General features: G+C 46.9%; 1 protein-coding gene across 3 annotated transcripts in view; it reads right to left on the bottom strand.

The window, feature by feature from the left end:
- Nucleotides 1-17,608, bottom strand: part of ATP9A (ATPase phospholipid transporting 9A (putative)) — a 178,649-nt gene that overhangs the window by 146,192 nt on the left and 14,849 nt on the right. For all 3 annotated transcript variants that reach the window (XM_029611231.1, XM_029611229.1, XM_029611230.1), the window contains exons 2-4: nucleotides 14,983-15,127; nucleotides 7,393-7,506; nucleotides 6,037-6,145 (exon numbers count right to left, since the gene is read on the bottom strand). In XM_029611231.1, coding sequence (XP_029467091.1) covers nucleotides 6,037-6,145; nucleotides 7,393-7,431 — 148 coding nt within the window. In that variant the 5' untranslated portion in view covers nucleotides 7,432-7,506; nucleotides 14,983-15,127. The remainder of the gene's footprint in view (nucleotides 1-6,036; nucleotides 6,146-7,392; nucleotides 7,507-14,982; nucleotides 15,128-17,608) is intronic.

The following is a 17,608-nucleotide window of genomic DNA, read 5'->3' as shown; positions in this document are numbered from 1 at the left end:
GTGTGGCAGCTAGAAAGGCCAACCAGAGTAATGGAGCAAGGCAACCCACTCCCAGGAGGATAGGCCAGGCAGGAGAGTGGATGCCTTTAGAGGCTGAAAAGGAGTGCCAATAGTTCATGGACGAACTGGACGAGTTGCTGGCAGAGATGTCCAAAGAGAAGGCCAAGCTGTGGTAACAGCCTGAGACTGGCACTACAGGAGGTCTGACAAAGATCCTGTAGGGTGCCCAAACACTACCGGGAGTCCAGAAATAGCTCCTGTAAGAAGCCCAGAGACTGGGGCTGTGAAGAACCCTGAGAGAGGGGTCACAGAAAGCCCTGGGAGGGGCAACACAGACTGCCCATGTGGAAGTATTGTGAGGCCTGAAGAATGCAGCAGGGAAAAGCCTGAGCAGGAAGCTTCAGGGAGGCCTGAATTTGGTGCTACAAGAGGCCCTGAGGAAGGCTCTGTAGGGTGTCAAAACCCTGAAGAGGAGTTGGCGGAGTCCCTAGCGAGAAGGAGATCAGCGAGAGCTGCAATGGAGTCGCCAGAGGGCAGTGAGCATGATAGTGCAGAGGATGCGCAAGTCAATGCAGAGATAAGTGGAGCATATTCACTGCATGTCCCACAGCCAGTCCAAGGAGTCTTGCTAGGGTGAAAGTGGAAACCGGAGCTAAAGATAAAATCAGACAAAACTGTGGGTGCACGCTGGGCGAGGACCGCAGTGGTCCTAACAGTGTGGTCTGGGGTACCCGCAACATGTGGGGGTGAGCATGACCCCAGATCCCCATCCCCAAGCTTAGCTGGTAGGGGGCCAGATGAGGGGGAATGGGATGTGTTGGACTCTCCTGGATGTGATCCAGTAGAGAGTAGTGACACTCAGACCGATGGGTACAAGCTGGGGGGGGGGGGGGGTATGTGACACAGTGACCTATTTTCACCCAGTATGTACAGGACCAAGCTAGAAACCTGGTCCACCTTAATTCCATACAGGGAGAAGGCTCTATGGGCAGGACTCTGAGAGGGCAGGGAAGAGTCCAGAAGGCAAGACCAGCTGGGGCTGGGCTAAGAGTGCAGACCTAGCTGTGTTCAGGAGGCCCCTGTGCCTCCAGGAGGAAGGCAGCTCCTGTAAAACGCTCTGTCCAATCCAGAAGGGAGTAAGTATACACTGACCAGAAGCAAGGCAGCTTACAGCCATTGTTTGTGTAAGTGACTACTGCTAAGGTAGGAAGTCCATTGTAAAGTATTGTGTTCACTTAATAAAGTTTTATTTGCAACAAAAAGGCTAGGCTGGAGTCAGTGTGGATGTGTCTCCAGCCAGGGAAACTCTACTCAGTATCTCACACTGTGATGGTGGAATCGACAGGCACTTGGGTCTGTCTAGCAGACTGCATGTTTTTTAATAACTAGGGGGGAAGGGGTCCATATTCAGCCACTGTGCGAGTTAGCTGGTTAGCCGAAGGGCTCTCCTAAAGTAAGCCAGTTGTACAAACTGGCTAAATAGTAGGGTATATTCAGTGTGGTCGCACTGCTGAAAACACCCAGCTATCTTAAAGTTAGCCGGTTATGTATAACTGGCTAACATTAGGACAGCCCTACAGCCCAACCAGAGTTAGCCGCAGACGTTATCTGGCTAACTACAAATATCGGTGCTAGTTAAGAACATAAGAAAATGCCATACTGGGTCAGACCAAGGGTCCATCAAGCCCAGCATCCTGTTTCCAACAGTGGCCAATCCAGGCCATAAGAACCTGGCAAGTACCCAAAAACTATGTCTATTGCATGTTACCATTGCTAATGGCAGTGGCTATTCTCTAAGTGAACTTAATAGCAGGTAATGGACTTCTCCTCCAAGAACTTATCCAATCCTTTTTTAAACACAGCTATACTAACTGCACTAACCACATCCTCTGGCAACAAATTCCAGAGTTTAATTGTGCGTTGAGTAAAAAAGAACTTTCTCTGATTAGTTTTAAATGTGCCCCATGCTAACTTCATGGAGTGCCCCCTAGTCTTTCTACTATCCGAAAGAGTAAATAACCGATTCACATCTACCCGTTCTAGACCTCTCATGATTTTAAACACCTCTATCATATCCCCCCTCAGCCGTCTCTTCTCCAAGCTGAAAAGTCCTAACCTCTTTAGTCTTTCCTCATAGGGAAGTTGTTCCATTCCCCTTATCATTTTGGTAGCCCTTCTCTGTACCTTCTCCATCGCAATTATATCTTTTGTGAGATGCGGCGACCAGAATTGTACACAGTATTCAAGGTGCGGTTTCACCATGGAGCGATACAGAGGCATTATGACATTTTCCGTTTTATTCACCATTCCTTTTCTAATAATTCCCAACATTCTGTTTGCTTTTTTGACTGCCCCAGCACACTGTACCGATGATTTCAATGTGTTATCCACTATGACACCTAGATCTCTTTCTTGGGTTGTAGCACCTAATATGGAACCCAACATTGTGTAATTATAGCATGGGTTATTTTTCCCTATATGCATCACCTTGCACTTATCCACATTAAATTTCATCTGCCATTTGGATGCCCAATTTTCCAGTTTCACAAGGTCTTCCTGCAATTTATCACAATCTGCTTGTGATTTAACTACTCTGAACAATTTTGTGTCATCTGCAATTTTGATTATCTCACTTGTCGTATTTCTTTCCAGATCATTTATAAATATATTGAAAAGTAAGGTTCCCAATACAGATCCCCTGAGGCACTCCACTGTCCACTCCCTTCCACTGAGAAAATTGCCCATTTAATCCTACTCTCTGTTTCCTGTCTTTTAGCCAGTTTGCAATCCACGAAAGGACATCGCCACCTATCCCATGACTTTTTACTTTTCCTAGAAGCCTCTCATGAGGAACTTTGTCAAACGCCTTCTGAAAATCCAAGTATACTATATCTACCGGTTCACCTTTATCCACATGCTTATTAACTCCTTCAAAAAAGTGAAGCAGATTTGTGAGGCAAGACTTGCCCTGGGTAAAGCCATGCTGACTTTGATTAACTTATGTGGCTAACTCCGTTCCTTCTTAGAATGCCTTCTCCCGTCCCCGAGTAACTAGCTACTAGATTAGAAATTAGCTGGATAAAGGCTGAATATAGCCAGGTAAGCCATTTAGGCAGTTAACTATTGGAGAAATTACTTACCTGATAATTTTGTTTTCCTTAGTGTAGACAGATGGACTCAGGACCAATGGGTATTGTGCTCTCCTGATAGCAAATGGGAGTCTGCGTCAGATTTCAACTCTGACATCAGCTTATATATACCCATGCATAGCTCTTCAGTATTCTCTTCGAAAAGCCAGTGTGGATATATGTTGCTTAATACTTGATTAACCTTGAACTGGTTCAACTGATTATATATATATAAAAAACGTTTTGGCACTGGAGACCACTGGTGCACTGAAACAATAAATGCCGACACCTAGGTAACTGTCTTAACCTAGAGGTAGGCCGTGACGTACACCCGTACAGTCTCGAGATTGATATCCGAGGTTCTCTATTTCTGTAGCAGCCATGGGCGGGATGCTGAGTCCATCTGTCTACACTAAGGAAAACGAAATTATCAGGTAAGTAATTTCTCCATTTCCTAGTGTGTAGCCAGATGGACTCAGGTCCAATGAGATGTACAAAAGATACGCCCCTGCCGGGTGGGAGTCTGCTCGTGGCCCACTTAGTGCTGCTCTTGCAAAGGCTGTATCCTCCCTGGCCTGGACATCCAGGCGGTAAAACTGGGAGGTGGTGTGTAGGGAGGACCATGTCACCGCCTGACAGATCTCGGCTGGCGAAGCAGCCTGGTTTCAGCCCAGGAGACCGCCTGGGCCCTTATAGAGTGCGTCTTGACCTGTAGAGGTAGTGGTTTTCCTGCCTCTATGTAGGCAGCATTAATGACGTCTTTGATCCAGCGGGCTATGGTCGCCCGCGATGCCGCTTCTTCTTGTTTCTTCCCGCTGTGAAGGACGAACAGGTGATCAGTTTTGTGCAAGGCTTCCGATCTTTTGAGGTATCGGACTAGGATTCTGCCGACATTCAGATGGTGAAGGAGGCGTGAGTCTTCTGAATCCCTGTGTTCATCTGGAAATGGTAAGGATATCGGAAACCACTTTCGGAAGGAAGGATGGTACCATACGCAGTCACATGGTAGGAGCAATGGACGGCCGGCGCCATCTTGTACTCCTACCATGTGACAGGGGCCGACCAATGGCACCAGTAGGCCGTGACATAGTAAGGGCAAAGGCTATCGGCGCCATTTTGAATACCGGCAGCCGACGGCCCGAGTGCAGGAGATCGCTCCAGGACCCCCGGCTGGACCACCAGAGACTTTTGGCAAGTCTTGGGGGGGGGGGGGGGGTCAGGAAGGTGGGGGTTGTAGTTAATTAAATTTAAAGGGTTGGGATGGGTGTTTTTTCAACTTTAATGGGAAACGAATACCATGTGTAACTAATGGACGAATCGGGGTCCCCCGAAAACGGATGCAACAGCTTTGGGTCCCGACGAATACGAATTCGACGAATCCGTCCATGCTGCACATCCCTAGTAGATATGTGCACGGGTGCACTCAGTTGTGCGCGCATCTGTATTGGACGTGCACAAGTTAGGAGCATCGGCCATCCGGCCTGCCCAGCGTGTACCACCGGTCGAGAAGGAAAGATGGTGCTGACGATCCCCACGCATAAGATGGTGCCCCCCGAGGGTCTCCACGTATGTGGACTCTTGCACTGAATCGGGGCCTAGCCCAACCAAGGCTGCTCAACCCGATCGGTGCTCCCTTCTAACTTCGCCGGGGAAGGATTAGGAACGGCAATCCGAGTTCTAGAGATCTGAATTTAAAGATGTATTTTCTTACCTGGTCTCGGCGCTTACCGATTGTGTGTCGGACGGTCTCCAGCTGCGGGGGGAGAGGAAATTACCTTCACCGCTGCGCTCGTTTCCACACCCGCTGCCTTTCAGCCACACTGGAGGGCTAAGTCCATGCCAGGAACCGGCTACCGGACCAAGGCACACCTCTGAGGGATATCAGAGATCAATCTCAGGAATTCTCGACTGGGGGAGGGACCCTTAGATATCACCGCAGGAGAGCGGGGCTCGATCTTCCTTAAGGCAAATTTTGTTTCTTCTTTGCTGTAATTCTTAGCACTATTCTAGTGTGTGGGATAGTGTCCACATCTACTAGGAGACAGAGATACTGAAGAGCTGAGGTTACTTCAGGGGTATATCTAGGAGTGAAGTCAGCTTTGAAATCTGACTTAGTCTCCCATCTGCTAGCAGAAGAGCACAATACCCATTAGTCCCGAGTCCATCTGGCTACACGCTAGGAAAACAATGTTAAATCATTAGCAAAAAGAAACAAGATTAAGATTTTGAAAAATCTAGATAGCAGTGCTGCTTTCAATGGGAAGGGAATTAGAAAGTCCCAATAACATAAAAAAGCAGTGCTGGGAGACCTTAAGCCATCAGAACCGGGTTTCTTTTTCACGATGTTGGAAGAATGGGGTATTGAGTAGGGATGTGCAATCGTTTTTCCCGAATTAGGCAAAGTCAACGAAATTGCCTAATTCGGAATGGTTCAGGAGAACCGAAAAATGATTGAATTTTTTCCAAAATTTCAGAAAAAGTTCATTTTTGCGTTAGGGCGCGCTACCTCCCGCTAGTGCGCACTAACCCAAAAATCGGGGTTCCCGAAAAAAAAAAACAAACCCCCGAACTACAGGAAAAACGAAATTCCGGCGGGGGGCCCCGAAACGAAGCCAGACACAAAATTTTTATCCGAAGCACATCTCTAGTATTGAGTGAGGTTAACATCTGGGAGTCACTGTACACTTACCCAACTATAAGAGCAGAAGACCTGCAGATGCCTTTCCCATAGGCCGGAAGCCTCCTTGCCTGCAAACTCTGGCCATGCTGGGCTCTCTTATTTGTATTTTTTTTTTTTTTTTAACTGTCAACAGCACTTGATTGAGCTGCCACCCTCCACCCCCCACCCCCTCCCTGGTGCTCTGCTGGTCGGCAACAGGGCTAGTGAAGCAGTGGCCGAAGAGCTGACCTCTTGTTGTGAGCTTGCTGTAGACCTGGGAATTGACTTCCTTGTCGCGTACGTAGCATCGGATCTCTTCCACAGCCTCTCGAATGATGGTAACTGCCAGCACAAAACCCTGAAAGAGGCAGGGGAGAGACAGAAAGAAAACGGATAATGAAGGCCAGCTGATCTCCCCATCTGCCCCAAATTATAAAAACACCTCATGACGCTAATCAATGTGTGGGCCCACAGTTTGCTTAATTGGTCCCATTTGATATTAATTTTTGTTGAAACCATAATGAAATTTGCATTTTCTCTTGTTTTCCTAACATGTTTGTGTATAATATAGATATCTATATACACACACATGTATAGAGAGAGGATAGATAGTGAGATAGAGACAAAGAGACAGATTAGAGATTACAGACCAGAGGGGAAATGAATCTACAGCAACCTGGTTTTATGGATCCTCTTACCAAAGGCTTTTGGGACATAAAAAGCAAAATGCACCAAATTTGCTTCTAATACACACCTTCCCAATGTCACTGTGTAATGCGGGTGTGTCTCCTGCACTTTGTGCTGCCTGTTGCTCCACTTAAATGCACAGAAAAATGAAGGCTAATGAACAAAAATAAGAAAGAAAAGTGCTACCTTTTTATGGACTAATTTAGTACATTCCTTGGCTAGACTTGCTGGAGAAGAGAGCACTGGTTTTTGAAAGCTAGTCAAGAATTGCATTAAGTTAGTCCAATAAAAAAAAAAAAAGAGGCCTCCCCTTCTATATTTTGAATTTTCACTTATTATCCTTTACTTCTAAGCCCCCCGTGGGAAGTCTGTACAAGCAAAAACCTTCTACTGTTTTGCCTTGTGGGAGGGGGGCAGGAAACACCTGCAGAACGGTCATAAAAGCAAAAAAATTAAACTCGTCCCAACAGCCCCGATCATGGAATTGCCACAGACGCTCCATGAACAGCCTCCATTCTGCCCCCCCGACACACTCACAAACGCCTTTATCCACCTCCAACCCCAATGTAATTTACGTGCCTGCTCCGGGCATCTGCACTGGTCCAAACAATTAAATTACCCGGGAGGGGCGAAACTGAACTACTGTCGCGTTCCTCTTCCTTAGGCGCCTTCTTCATATTCTGTACGACTTGTCTGACATCTAGGAAACCGGGGCGTGTTACCAAAACACACACACACACACACAACCTGGAGAAAACCATCCCCGGGAAACCATTCCCTTCCCAAAAGTCAAAAAGGCCTGGATTTCCTCAGAGGCAAGCTCCGCCCTTCTGGAGGCCCAAGTGAGTCCACTGCCCCCGTCCACACTCTCCCCCCTCCCACACACCACCCGCAGACGAGGAGTTCAACGTTACCTACCAGGGGGACCCAGTAGGTGTAAAGGGCACCAAGTCTCATCTCGGGCACGAACTGAGAGCAGGCCAGGAGTAAAAAGTAAAGGTTGAAGAAATATTTAAATTGGTTAAACAGCACCTGAAAGAAAAAAAAAAAAAAAAAAAAAGAGAGAGATAGTGAACAAGCAGGATGGTACGGGAAGCCAAATCCAAACCAGCGGAGCACGTCTAAAAAAACCCGACAATTACTAACATGCACCCTTCAGCGACTAGCGCTGCGGAAATGCAAATTCAAAACGCACGCTTTTAAAGCAAAAATCTTTTACCTGCACCTGTAGGGATGTAATTAAAAGTCTGTGCTATCGGCTGCATGAACACAAGCCGAGCTATAGTTAGACGAGCTACTTTGCATATGTTTTTGTTTTTTAACAGCTCATTCAAATATTGGGTGTGAATGGGAAAATCTGCACGTTTGCATTAACAAAAACCCACTAACGTGAGTCAAGAGGTAACACAGGCGCCAACGTGCATTAAAAGCCCGCGTTCTAAACAGGCCCCAAAGTGCTGATTGTTTTCCATCCCCTCCAAACCTATATTTTTCTTTTTTTTTATACAAGTCAAAGCAGCATCACCAGGCACATGATCAAATCCAGGCCCATTTTTAACAAGGCTTCCATCCTTCCGGCCCCCAAGAAACTGGAGGTCAACTGATCTGTGCAGCCTCACAACTTTCTGCTCTGTTTCCTCCTCCTGCATTACGGAAAGATGAATTCCCGCTGGCTACGGCAGGAGGCCGAAGCACCTGGCAGATGCAAGGCCAGAAAGCTACAGGGCAGCCTAGAGCGAGGCGGAACTGACCCCGAAAAAAAAAAGTGCTCGCAAAATACAATGGGAAAAAAAACAATTACTTTCAAAATTCGGAGGCAACATTTTATTTTTATTTTAAGATATTTATATTCTGCCTATAGTGATACACCACAAAATGAGTTATTATGACAGCAAATTACTATAAAATGTTACACCCGATATAAAACACGCAACAACAAAACACAAAACAATAAAATTATAAAACTAATTTCCAGACAAGCACAGTCATATAACGTCCAAACCTTTGTACGCTATCTGAAACAGGAAGGCCTTCCGATTACGAAAAATTTTAGGGGTGAATTTTCAAACATATGCATGGGTGTACATGTGCGCGCTACCCGGCACGCGCATGTTATAAAATCGGAGGTCGGCACGCGCAGGCTTCCCCCATTCCCTAGCCTAATCACCCCCCCACCCCCCCCCCAATTTTTATTTCACCTTTTGCGCCTGCCTGGAGGCAGGCAAATGGCCGCTGGGCTAGAGGCCTCTTGCCCCGCCCCCTCCCCTTTTGTAAAGCCCCGCGACTTAAGACGCGTCCCGGGGCTTTACGCCTGGCGCGCGTTGGGCTTTTAAAATCCAGCCCTTAATGTTCTGAATAGCCTAAAGAGCATCGGGCAAGGCATTCCACACAGAAGGGCCTACAGCAAAAAATGCTCGTTGGCAGGTTTCATTTAAATCGAGCAACCTTGACTACGGGAACAGCATTAAAAAAAGGTTTTCCTCGAGAATGCAAGATACGAGTAGAATCGTAATAATCAGTCAGACTCGAAAGGCAAGAAGGGTCATCCTGTTTCAGTGTTTTAAAAATTACAACTAAAATATTAAATTCAATAAGCTTCTTTACTGGGAGCCAGTGCAGCTCTCGTAATACTGGAATTGTAATGATCCCAACAACGCCTACCTGAGAGAAGGCAAGCGGGGGAGTTCTGAAGGCCCTGAGAGAAGAATAAGGGAGCCCAATATCTCGCAATAACATAAGAACATGCCATACTGGGTCAGACCAAGGGTCCATCAAGCCCAGCATCCTGTTTCCAACAGTGGCCAATCCAGGTTCCAAGTACCTGGCAAGCACCCAAACATTAAGTAGATCCCATGCTACTAAAGCCAGTAAAGGCAGTGGCTATTCCCTAATGGCCAAATTTTCAAAAAGGTCGCACGTGTAAAATCCGGGAGATATGTGCATGACTGGGCCTTGCACACGGCGAGTGCAATTATAGAAATGGCCCGGCCTCACACATATGACCCGGTATGCACAGAAGTGCCGGGCTATCCAAAAGGGGAGGGTTGGGGGGGGGGGGTCGACCAGGACAGTGGCCATTAGGACCTGTCCCAGGGACGCGCACGCAGACAGCTGGCCGGCACACAAAACTTACTTCACATCGAAAGATGAAGTAAGTTTTGAAACAAAAACAAATCTAGTAGTTGGGGGGAGTTAGGGGTCGGGGGAGGAGAGCGGAGCAGGTAGGAAGGGTAGTTAGGGGGATAGGGAAGATCCTTCCCAGCTCACTCTGTAATTGGAGCGGACTGGGAGGGAACTGGGAAAGGCCTACTCGTGTCGCCACGTGTATTTTTCAAAAATTCCCCTCCCCTATGCGTGCGCAGCAATACAAAAATCGGGAACGCATGTGACCATGGGCATCGGATTTTATAACATGCACGGGTAGCACATGCATGTTATAACATCAGCATGTCCACGTGTGCACGCTGGGAACTGCACATATTAATATCTAGCTTTGCATCAACTTGATTAATAGCAGTTAATGGGCTTCACTTCAAAGAACTTATCCAAACACTCACTGCTCTAATCACATCCAGAGCTTGATTGTGCTTTGAGTGAAAAAGAATTTTCTCAGATTTGTTTAAAGTGTGCTACTTGCTAACTTCATGGAGTGCCCCCTAGTCCTTCTATTATCCGAAAAAGTAAACAACCGATTCACATTTACCCATTCTAGTCCTCTCATGATTTTAAAGACCTCTATCATATCCCCCCCTCAATCGTCTCTTCTCCAAGCTGAACAGCCGTAACCTCTTTAGCCTTTGCTCATAGGGGAAAGTTTCCATCCCCTTTATCATTTTGGTCACCCTTCTCTCTACCTTCTCCATCGCAATTATATCTTTTTTGAGATACGGCGACCAGAATTGTATTCAGTGCAAGGTGCGGTCTCATGGAATGATACAAAGGCATTATGACATTTTCTGTTTTAGTCACCATTCCCTTCCTAATAATTCCTAACATTCTGTTTGCTTTTTTGACTGCTGTAGCACACTGAGCCGACGATTTATAGTATTATCCACTATGATGACTAGATCTTTTTCCTGTGTGGTAGCTCCTAATATGGAACCCAACATCGTGTAACTACAGCAAGGGTTATTTTTCCCTATATGCATCACCCTGCACATACACATTAAATTTCATCTATAATTTGGTTGCTCAACTTTCCAGTCTTGCAAGGTCCTCCTGTAATGTATTACAATCCACTTCTGATTTAACTACTCTGAATAATTTTGTATCATCCACAAGTTTGATAACCTCACTCGTCGTATTCCTTTCCAGATCATTTATAAATATATTGAAAATCACCGGTCCAAGTACAGATCCCTGAGGCACTCCACTGTTTACTCTGTTTCCTGTCTTTTTAACCAGTTTGCAATCCATGAAAGGCCATAACTTTTTTGTTTTTTTAGAAGCGTCTCATAAGGGACTTTGTCAAACGCCTTCTGAAAATCCAAATACACTACATCTAATTTTATCCACATTTATTAACTCCTTCAAAAAAAAAAAAGAAGCAGATTTGTAAGGCAAGACTTCCTTTCCATACTGTTTATTCATTTATTTATTTGGGCATTTTATATACCAGCGGTTCTCAACCGGTGGTTCGCGACACACCAGTGTGTTGCCAAGAACACGCAGGTGTGTCGCCACACTTCCAGGTCCCCCGCTGATCCAAGCGAAATAGGTCCTCTGCCCGGGCTTAATGCTGACAGCCCGGGTGGAACACAGTAGAACAGCTAGAGTCAGCGGCACCGGCACCGGCATGCTCGGCGCCATACTGGCAGTCGATCGCCTTTGCCCTCACTTTGTCACAGGGAGCGACGGTCGCTCCCTGTGACATAGTGAGGGCAAAGGCGATCGGCGCCATTTTGAAACCTCCAGCACCCGCACCGAGGGTATGATTGAAGGGATGGCTCCCGGACCCCCTGCTAGACCACCAGGTACATGTAAAAGGTTTTTGGGGGGGGTCGGGAGGGGTTGTTTTTTTTATCGGGCCATCGGCGCCATTTTTATCAGTGGTAGCCAAAATGGCGCCGATGGCCCGAGAGTGGGAGATCGCGCTGGGACACCCCTCCCCCCCCCCCACTGGACCACCAGGTAACTTACTGGTTTTAAAGGGTCGGGGTGGGTTTAGGGGTTGTTTTGGTGTGCCGGTTTTTCCGCCCTCCCCCAAATAATTCCCGTGCCCTATTTAACGATACAAATACAAATGCCCCTGACGATAAATCGGGGGCATTTGTATTGTATCGTGCACTCTAACGATTTAGAACGATTTTAAAATTATCTGACGATAATTTTAATCGTTCAAAAACGATTCACATCCCTAATGGATACTGTTAGTGATGTCTTCCAAGTAGAAAGGGTTGTAGATGCAGGCAGCAATTCAGGGAACATGGGCCCTCGAGGAGCGAGTACCGGTTTCCTGATAGCACCTGAAAGAAGCAGAAGAGGCCCCTGAGGAGCGGGTACCCCGTTAGCAGTAAGAGTTCCAGATAACGCTAGAGTGGCAGAGTAGCTTCGGTACGGAGAGCGAATCCCATCCGTAGTAATCCGAGTTGATGCTAACTCGATTAGCTAGCAAAAGAGGTAGGCTTAAATATCCGGGCAGCATGACATCATCTCAAGGGGACGCCCCTGAGGTTCGCGCCAATGAGGAAATAAAGATGAGGGCGGCGTGCGCGTGCCCTGTGGTACCTTGGAGGAGCATGGCGGGAAGCAGCACCAAAGCCGGTCCGGGGACGCCGGAGAGGTCGACAGACAGACTCCGCGGCAGCCAGCAGTCCAAGGTGAGTGGGAGGAGCCGCAAGAAGAGTAAGGTAGGCGGGGCGAAGCTGTCGCAGACCAACGGGCGCAACAGATTGAGAGCATGTGTGTCTGTGTGTGAGAGCTGGTTTAGGTGAGAGAGCATGTGAGTAAGTGATTGAGAGGCTGTGTGTAAATGAGAGAAAGAGAGCGCATGTTTGTAAGCATGTGAATGAGAGTCTGTGTGTGAGAGAAAAAGACAGCATGTATGTGTGCGATTGAAAGCCTGTGTGTGTATGTAAGCGTGAAAAGATAGACAGCATGTGTGTAAATGTGTAATTAAGAGCCTATATAAGTAAGAGAGAAAAAGCATGTGTATATGTGAGCGACTGAGAGCCAGTGTGAGAGAGAGAGAGGAGAAAGTTGCAAGCAAACCATCCCTCCTCCTGTTAATTCAAAACAATCTCAGGGCACCTGGATATCAAATGTTCCCAGGTATGCAGAGCAAAAAAAGTTTTGTATCCTTATTTTTCATTACTGGGCCTTTGTGTCTGCTATTTTGAAATATTTTATTGGTATCTAGAAAATTTTTATATGAGTTTTTAATTATTGGATATTCCATTCATCAGCCATTTTGAAATACCGTATTTTTCGCTCCATAAGACGCACTTTTTTTCCCCCAAAAGTGGGGGGAAAATGTATGTGCATCTTATGGAGCGAATATAAAAAAAAAAACAGAAAAATCTAACAACCCCCCACCCTCCTGACTCCCCCAAGACCTGCCGACTTAGTTTACCGCAACCCCCCACCCTCCTGACCCCCCAAGACCTGCCGACTTAGTTTACCGCAACCCCCCACCCCCCTGACCCCCCAAGACCTGCCGACTTAATTTACCGCAACCCTCCTGACCCCCCCCCAAGACCTGCCGACTTAATTTACCGCAACCCCCCCCCCCCAAAGACCTGCTAAACGTCCCTGGTGGTCCAGCGGGGGTCCGGGAACGATCTCCTGGGTGTGGGGCCGTCGGCTGCCAGTAATCAAAATGGCGCCGACGGCCCTTTGCCCTCACTATGTCACTGGGACCGACGGCTGCTATTGGTTGGTCTCAGTGACATAGTGAGGGCAATGGGCCGTCGGCGCCATTTTGATTACTGGCAGCCGACGGCCCACGCCCAGGAGATCGTTCCCGGACCGCTCCTGGACCCCCGCTGGACCACCAGGGACGTTTGGCAGGTCTTGGGGGGGTCAGGAGGGTGGGGGGTTGCGGTAAATTAAGTCGGCAGGTCTTTGGGGGGGGGGGGGGGTTAGGAGGGTTGCGGTAAATTAAGTCGGCAGGTCTTGGGGGGGTCAGGAGGGTTGCGGTAAATTAAGTCAGCAGGTCTTGGGGGGGTCAGGAGGGTGGGGGGTTGCGGTAAATTAAGTCAGCAGGTCTTTGGGGGGGGGGGTTAGGAGGGTTGCGGTAAATTAAGTCGGCAGGTCTTGGGGGGGGTCAGGAGGGTTGCGGTAAATTAAGTCGGCAGGTCTTGGGGGGGGGTCAGGAGGGTGGGGGTTGTTAATTTAAAGGGTTGGGATGGGGTTCCCAGAGAAAGAAAAGTTTTCTGATCTGGGGAGTGGACCGAAATGGCCCTCCCCAGACCCGAAAACAAAATGGGGAGAAAAAAAAAAAGCTATGCACTCCCCTAATTTGCTCCATAAGACGCCCAGACGCAGAGCCGGTTTAGCACAAATTTTTTTTTTTTTTTTTTTTAATTTTCCCCCTCTGAATCCTAGGTGCGTCTTATGGTCAGGTGCGTCTTATGGAGCGAAAAATACGGTAATCTGTTCTTTTTGTTAGTATGGTTTTACTGCTACTGATTTTATATTTCTTGATTTGTTTTATAAGGACTGGTGATGTTTCTTTTTTTCCTTTATTACACTGCATACAGAGACTCTGGCTTGTTGTGGTTTCCAATTCAGTTTTTGTCTGCATGCCTCTAGTTATGCGTTTTGGTCTCTTTATTCTTTGTTAGGTGAGGGTCAGCACATCTGATTCAGGTGGGGTTTTCTGCTGGCGTGTAGTTTGTGTAGGGCTCTGTAGCAGCCTGGCTTGGTCAGTTTTCCTAATAGGAGGTGTATTGGTGTCTTAAGGCCTGGTGTAATATTTTCAGTGTTGCCTTTTCTTAGGTAAGGTGGTTACTGTTTAAGTGCTGGAAATTGGTGCTGTTTTGGTGTGGGCTGTTTACTATTTATGCAATTTCTGTTCAGACAGAATACGTATCTTTTATTCTTAACAATAAAAATAATACTGGACCTTTATTTTTTATTTCCACCTTGAATTGTAATGAGCAGTGTGTCACACGTGTGAGCGTGGGCTGTCAGGTGTGTCACGATGGGAAAAAAGTTGAGAACCACTGTTATATACCATCGTTCCAAAGAAGATCACAATGGTTTACAATATTCACATTCATAGTCAACGATCTCACAGGGTTTAAAAGAAAGTTTAGAGTCCAATAAAGTGCCCAAATTTGAACCTGAATCTTTAAAATAATGAGGGAAAGGTTTTCACAGAAGATGCTTTTGCAGCTGTTTTAGAGCTGACCCTTCCATGACCTGTAGCTTTAACAACATTAAAGTATCTGCTATGCGGAAAGAAACATTTTAGCATAAAATTAACAAATCATCCAAACTTTGTTGCAAATACGGAAGAGAAAGTGCTAGAATGCGAGGTCTTTCGGCTTAAACTGAAACACCTACCCCAGGAAGAAACGTGAAGAAGTTGTATTTCTGATTGTTGATAACGTTGCTGGGGTATCGCTGCTCTCTTTTCTCGGGGTGGCCAAGCCAGATGGTGCGGGGTCTCAGCTCTCGCCCGCCGCAGCATCTTAGCCAATCGCAGCATCTGTGGAGAGACAGCAGGTTGTTTAAAGAGCCAGAACACTGGGGGGGGGGGGGGACAGGAAGGGCAACCTCAACACCAGAGAAGCACGTCGACACCAATGCCTTGAAACAAGTACTCCCTGCAAGGCTATTCTCAAAATATAGCACCATACAACTCAGGAGGGGAGGCAAAAAACTCTTTTTAAGAAAAATAATATTTTCTCTGTAGCTTGGGGAATGTGGTCCTTGTTCCATCTTCGATACACTAACCCAACCACTCTCCAACCCAGCTCTCTGACACCTTCTCAGAGACCCAGAAGGCATCTGAGAGGAAGAAGAAAAAAAAGAAAGAGTTATTGGTGCATAACCAAGCCCAGAAACAGAGAAAAATATTTTTCTGAGAATACAAAGCACCATCTTTCAGCACACTCACCCCGAGAAACTGATGGTCTGAGTCACCCTAATGGCCCCTCCGAGGACCTGTGTCTTTCTACAGGGTTTGGATGGACCGTGAAGCCTCGGATGACACTTCACGTTTCCAAAAATCTCAAACAATGCAGAAGGTGGGATACAAGCCCTTTTCAAAACCTGTTCCTTTGCATGTCCTAAAGATTCGGGGGGGGGGGGGGGGGGGTCCTTATGGTTTTGACATCTAAAAATATGGCAACATTTCCAGGTTTGGATGCACAGACTTTTGGTTTTTGACTTTCAGAAATAACGCGGGAACAGAATAAATGATAGCAGAGAAAGACCAATTGGCCCATCCAGTCTGCCTCTTCCTCTCTGGAAGCAGACACAGGAAAATGATTTTCTTACAAGCACAATTTCTATTTACAGTGGTGACCTGATAAATCTTGAACTGTGCAACACCATAGCTCTTGATCAGAGGATGACACGTATATCAGCCATATCAGGAGACATCTTAAATTTGATCTGCTGTTGTAACATTAGATGACAGCAGAAAAAAATGTCAGCTGGACCCCCTAGTCTGTCCAGTTATTCTGCTTCACAATGCCAAGCATATTATCCTAGCTGCCAGCCACAAGAGCTGAACTGCTTAAGAACATAAGAACATGCCATATGGGGTCAGACCAAGGGTCCATCAAGCCCAGCATCCTGTTTCCAACAGTGGCCAATCCAGGCCATAAGAACCTGGCAAGTACCCAAAAACTAAGTCTATTCCATGTTACTGATGCTAGAAAATAGCCACTACTATTACTAAGTCAACTTAATAGCAGGTAATGGACTTCTCCTCCAAGAACTTATCCAATCCCCTTTTAAACACAGCTACACTAACTGCACTAACCACATCCTCTGGCAACAAATTCCAGAGTTTAATTGTGCGTTGAGTGAAAAAGAACTTTCTCCGATTAGTTTTAAATGTGCCACATGCTAACTTCATGGAGTGCCCCCTAGTCTTTCTATTATCTGAAAGAGTAAATAATCAATTCACATTTACTTGTTCTAGACCTCTCATGATTTTAAACACCTCTATCATATCCCCCCTCAGCCATCTCTTCTCCAAGCTGAAAAGTCCCCTTATTTTGGTCACCCTTCTCTGTACCTTCTCCATCGAATTTGGTGTAGCAGGACGTAATCCTGTAGCTAGGCCCTCCTCTCACACTGAGGATGAGTCTCCAAGTCCTTTACCCAGGAGGGAAAGATTAGGTTGGCCATCATAACTGGTGATTCAATCATTAGGAATATACAGGCCGATACAGTAAAGCGCGGCCGCAGTTACCCCATTTCTAACCCGCTGTGTACTCACAATTTCGCCGCATAAGTCTAACCCGCGATTCGCTATCTGTTTTTACCGATCCTTACCACTTCTTTAACTCGACGCGTATCCCTTTCCGCCCGCGGCATGTATATGTATGTAAACGATCCGATTAGCTATTCCCTCCCATACAGTAAAGTGCGCCCCGACTATCGCCTTTTTAACCTATCTTGCCGCGTCTTTAACCTACTAATTTACCGCCTACCCTGACCCTTGCGTTAGTGTGGTGAACTTAGCCGCCCAGTCCCAAACCAACCCAATCCACAGAAAAAAAAAAAATGCTTCTCGCACTTAGCCGCCCAGTCCCAAACCAAACTAACCCAATCCAAGCCCCAGCAGAAAGAGACGAAATTTCACAGCCCCAAACCAACCCAATCCAAGCCCCAGCAGAGAGAGATGAAATTTCACAGTCCCAAACTTTCCCCCAGCCCCCGCTCACCTGCCCTGGCTGCGGTCACGCAAGCCCCCAGCAGCAGCAATAGAAGGGCGGCGAGAGAGAGCGGCTTCAGCAGCCCCGCCAGCTAAAGTGAATACGTGCACCCCTGTACGTCCAATGTGGGCGGCTAGGTGCGAGAAGCATTTTTTTTTTCTGTGGATTGGGTGGGTTTGGGACTGGGCGGCTAAATTTTGTCTCTCTCTGCTGGGGCTTGGCTTGGATTGGGTTGGTTTGGGACTGTGAAATTTCGTCTCTCTTGTCCGTCCGAAGGAGGGTGCTTTGTTGCGCTC

This window comes from Rhinatrema bivittatum, chromosome 8 (assembly GCF_901001135.1).
Source record: "Rhinatrema bivittatum chromosome 8, aRhiBiv1.1, whole genome shotgun sequence".
Taxonomy (NCBI): domain Eukaryota; kingdom Metazoa; phylum Chordata; class Amphibia; order Gymnophiona; family Rhinatrematidae; genus Rhinatrema; species Rhinatrema bivittatum.
The sequence above is the reverse complement of the archived record's forward strand: the minus strand, read 5'-3'. Positions and strand labels throughout refer to the sequence as shown.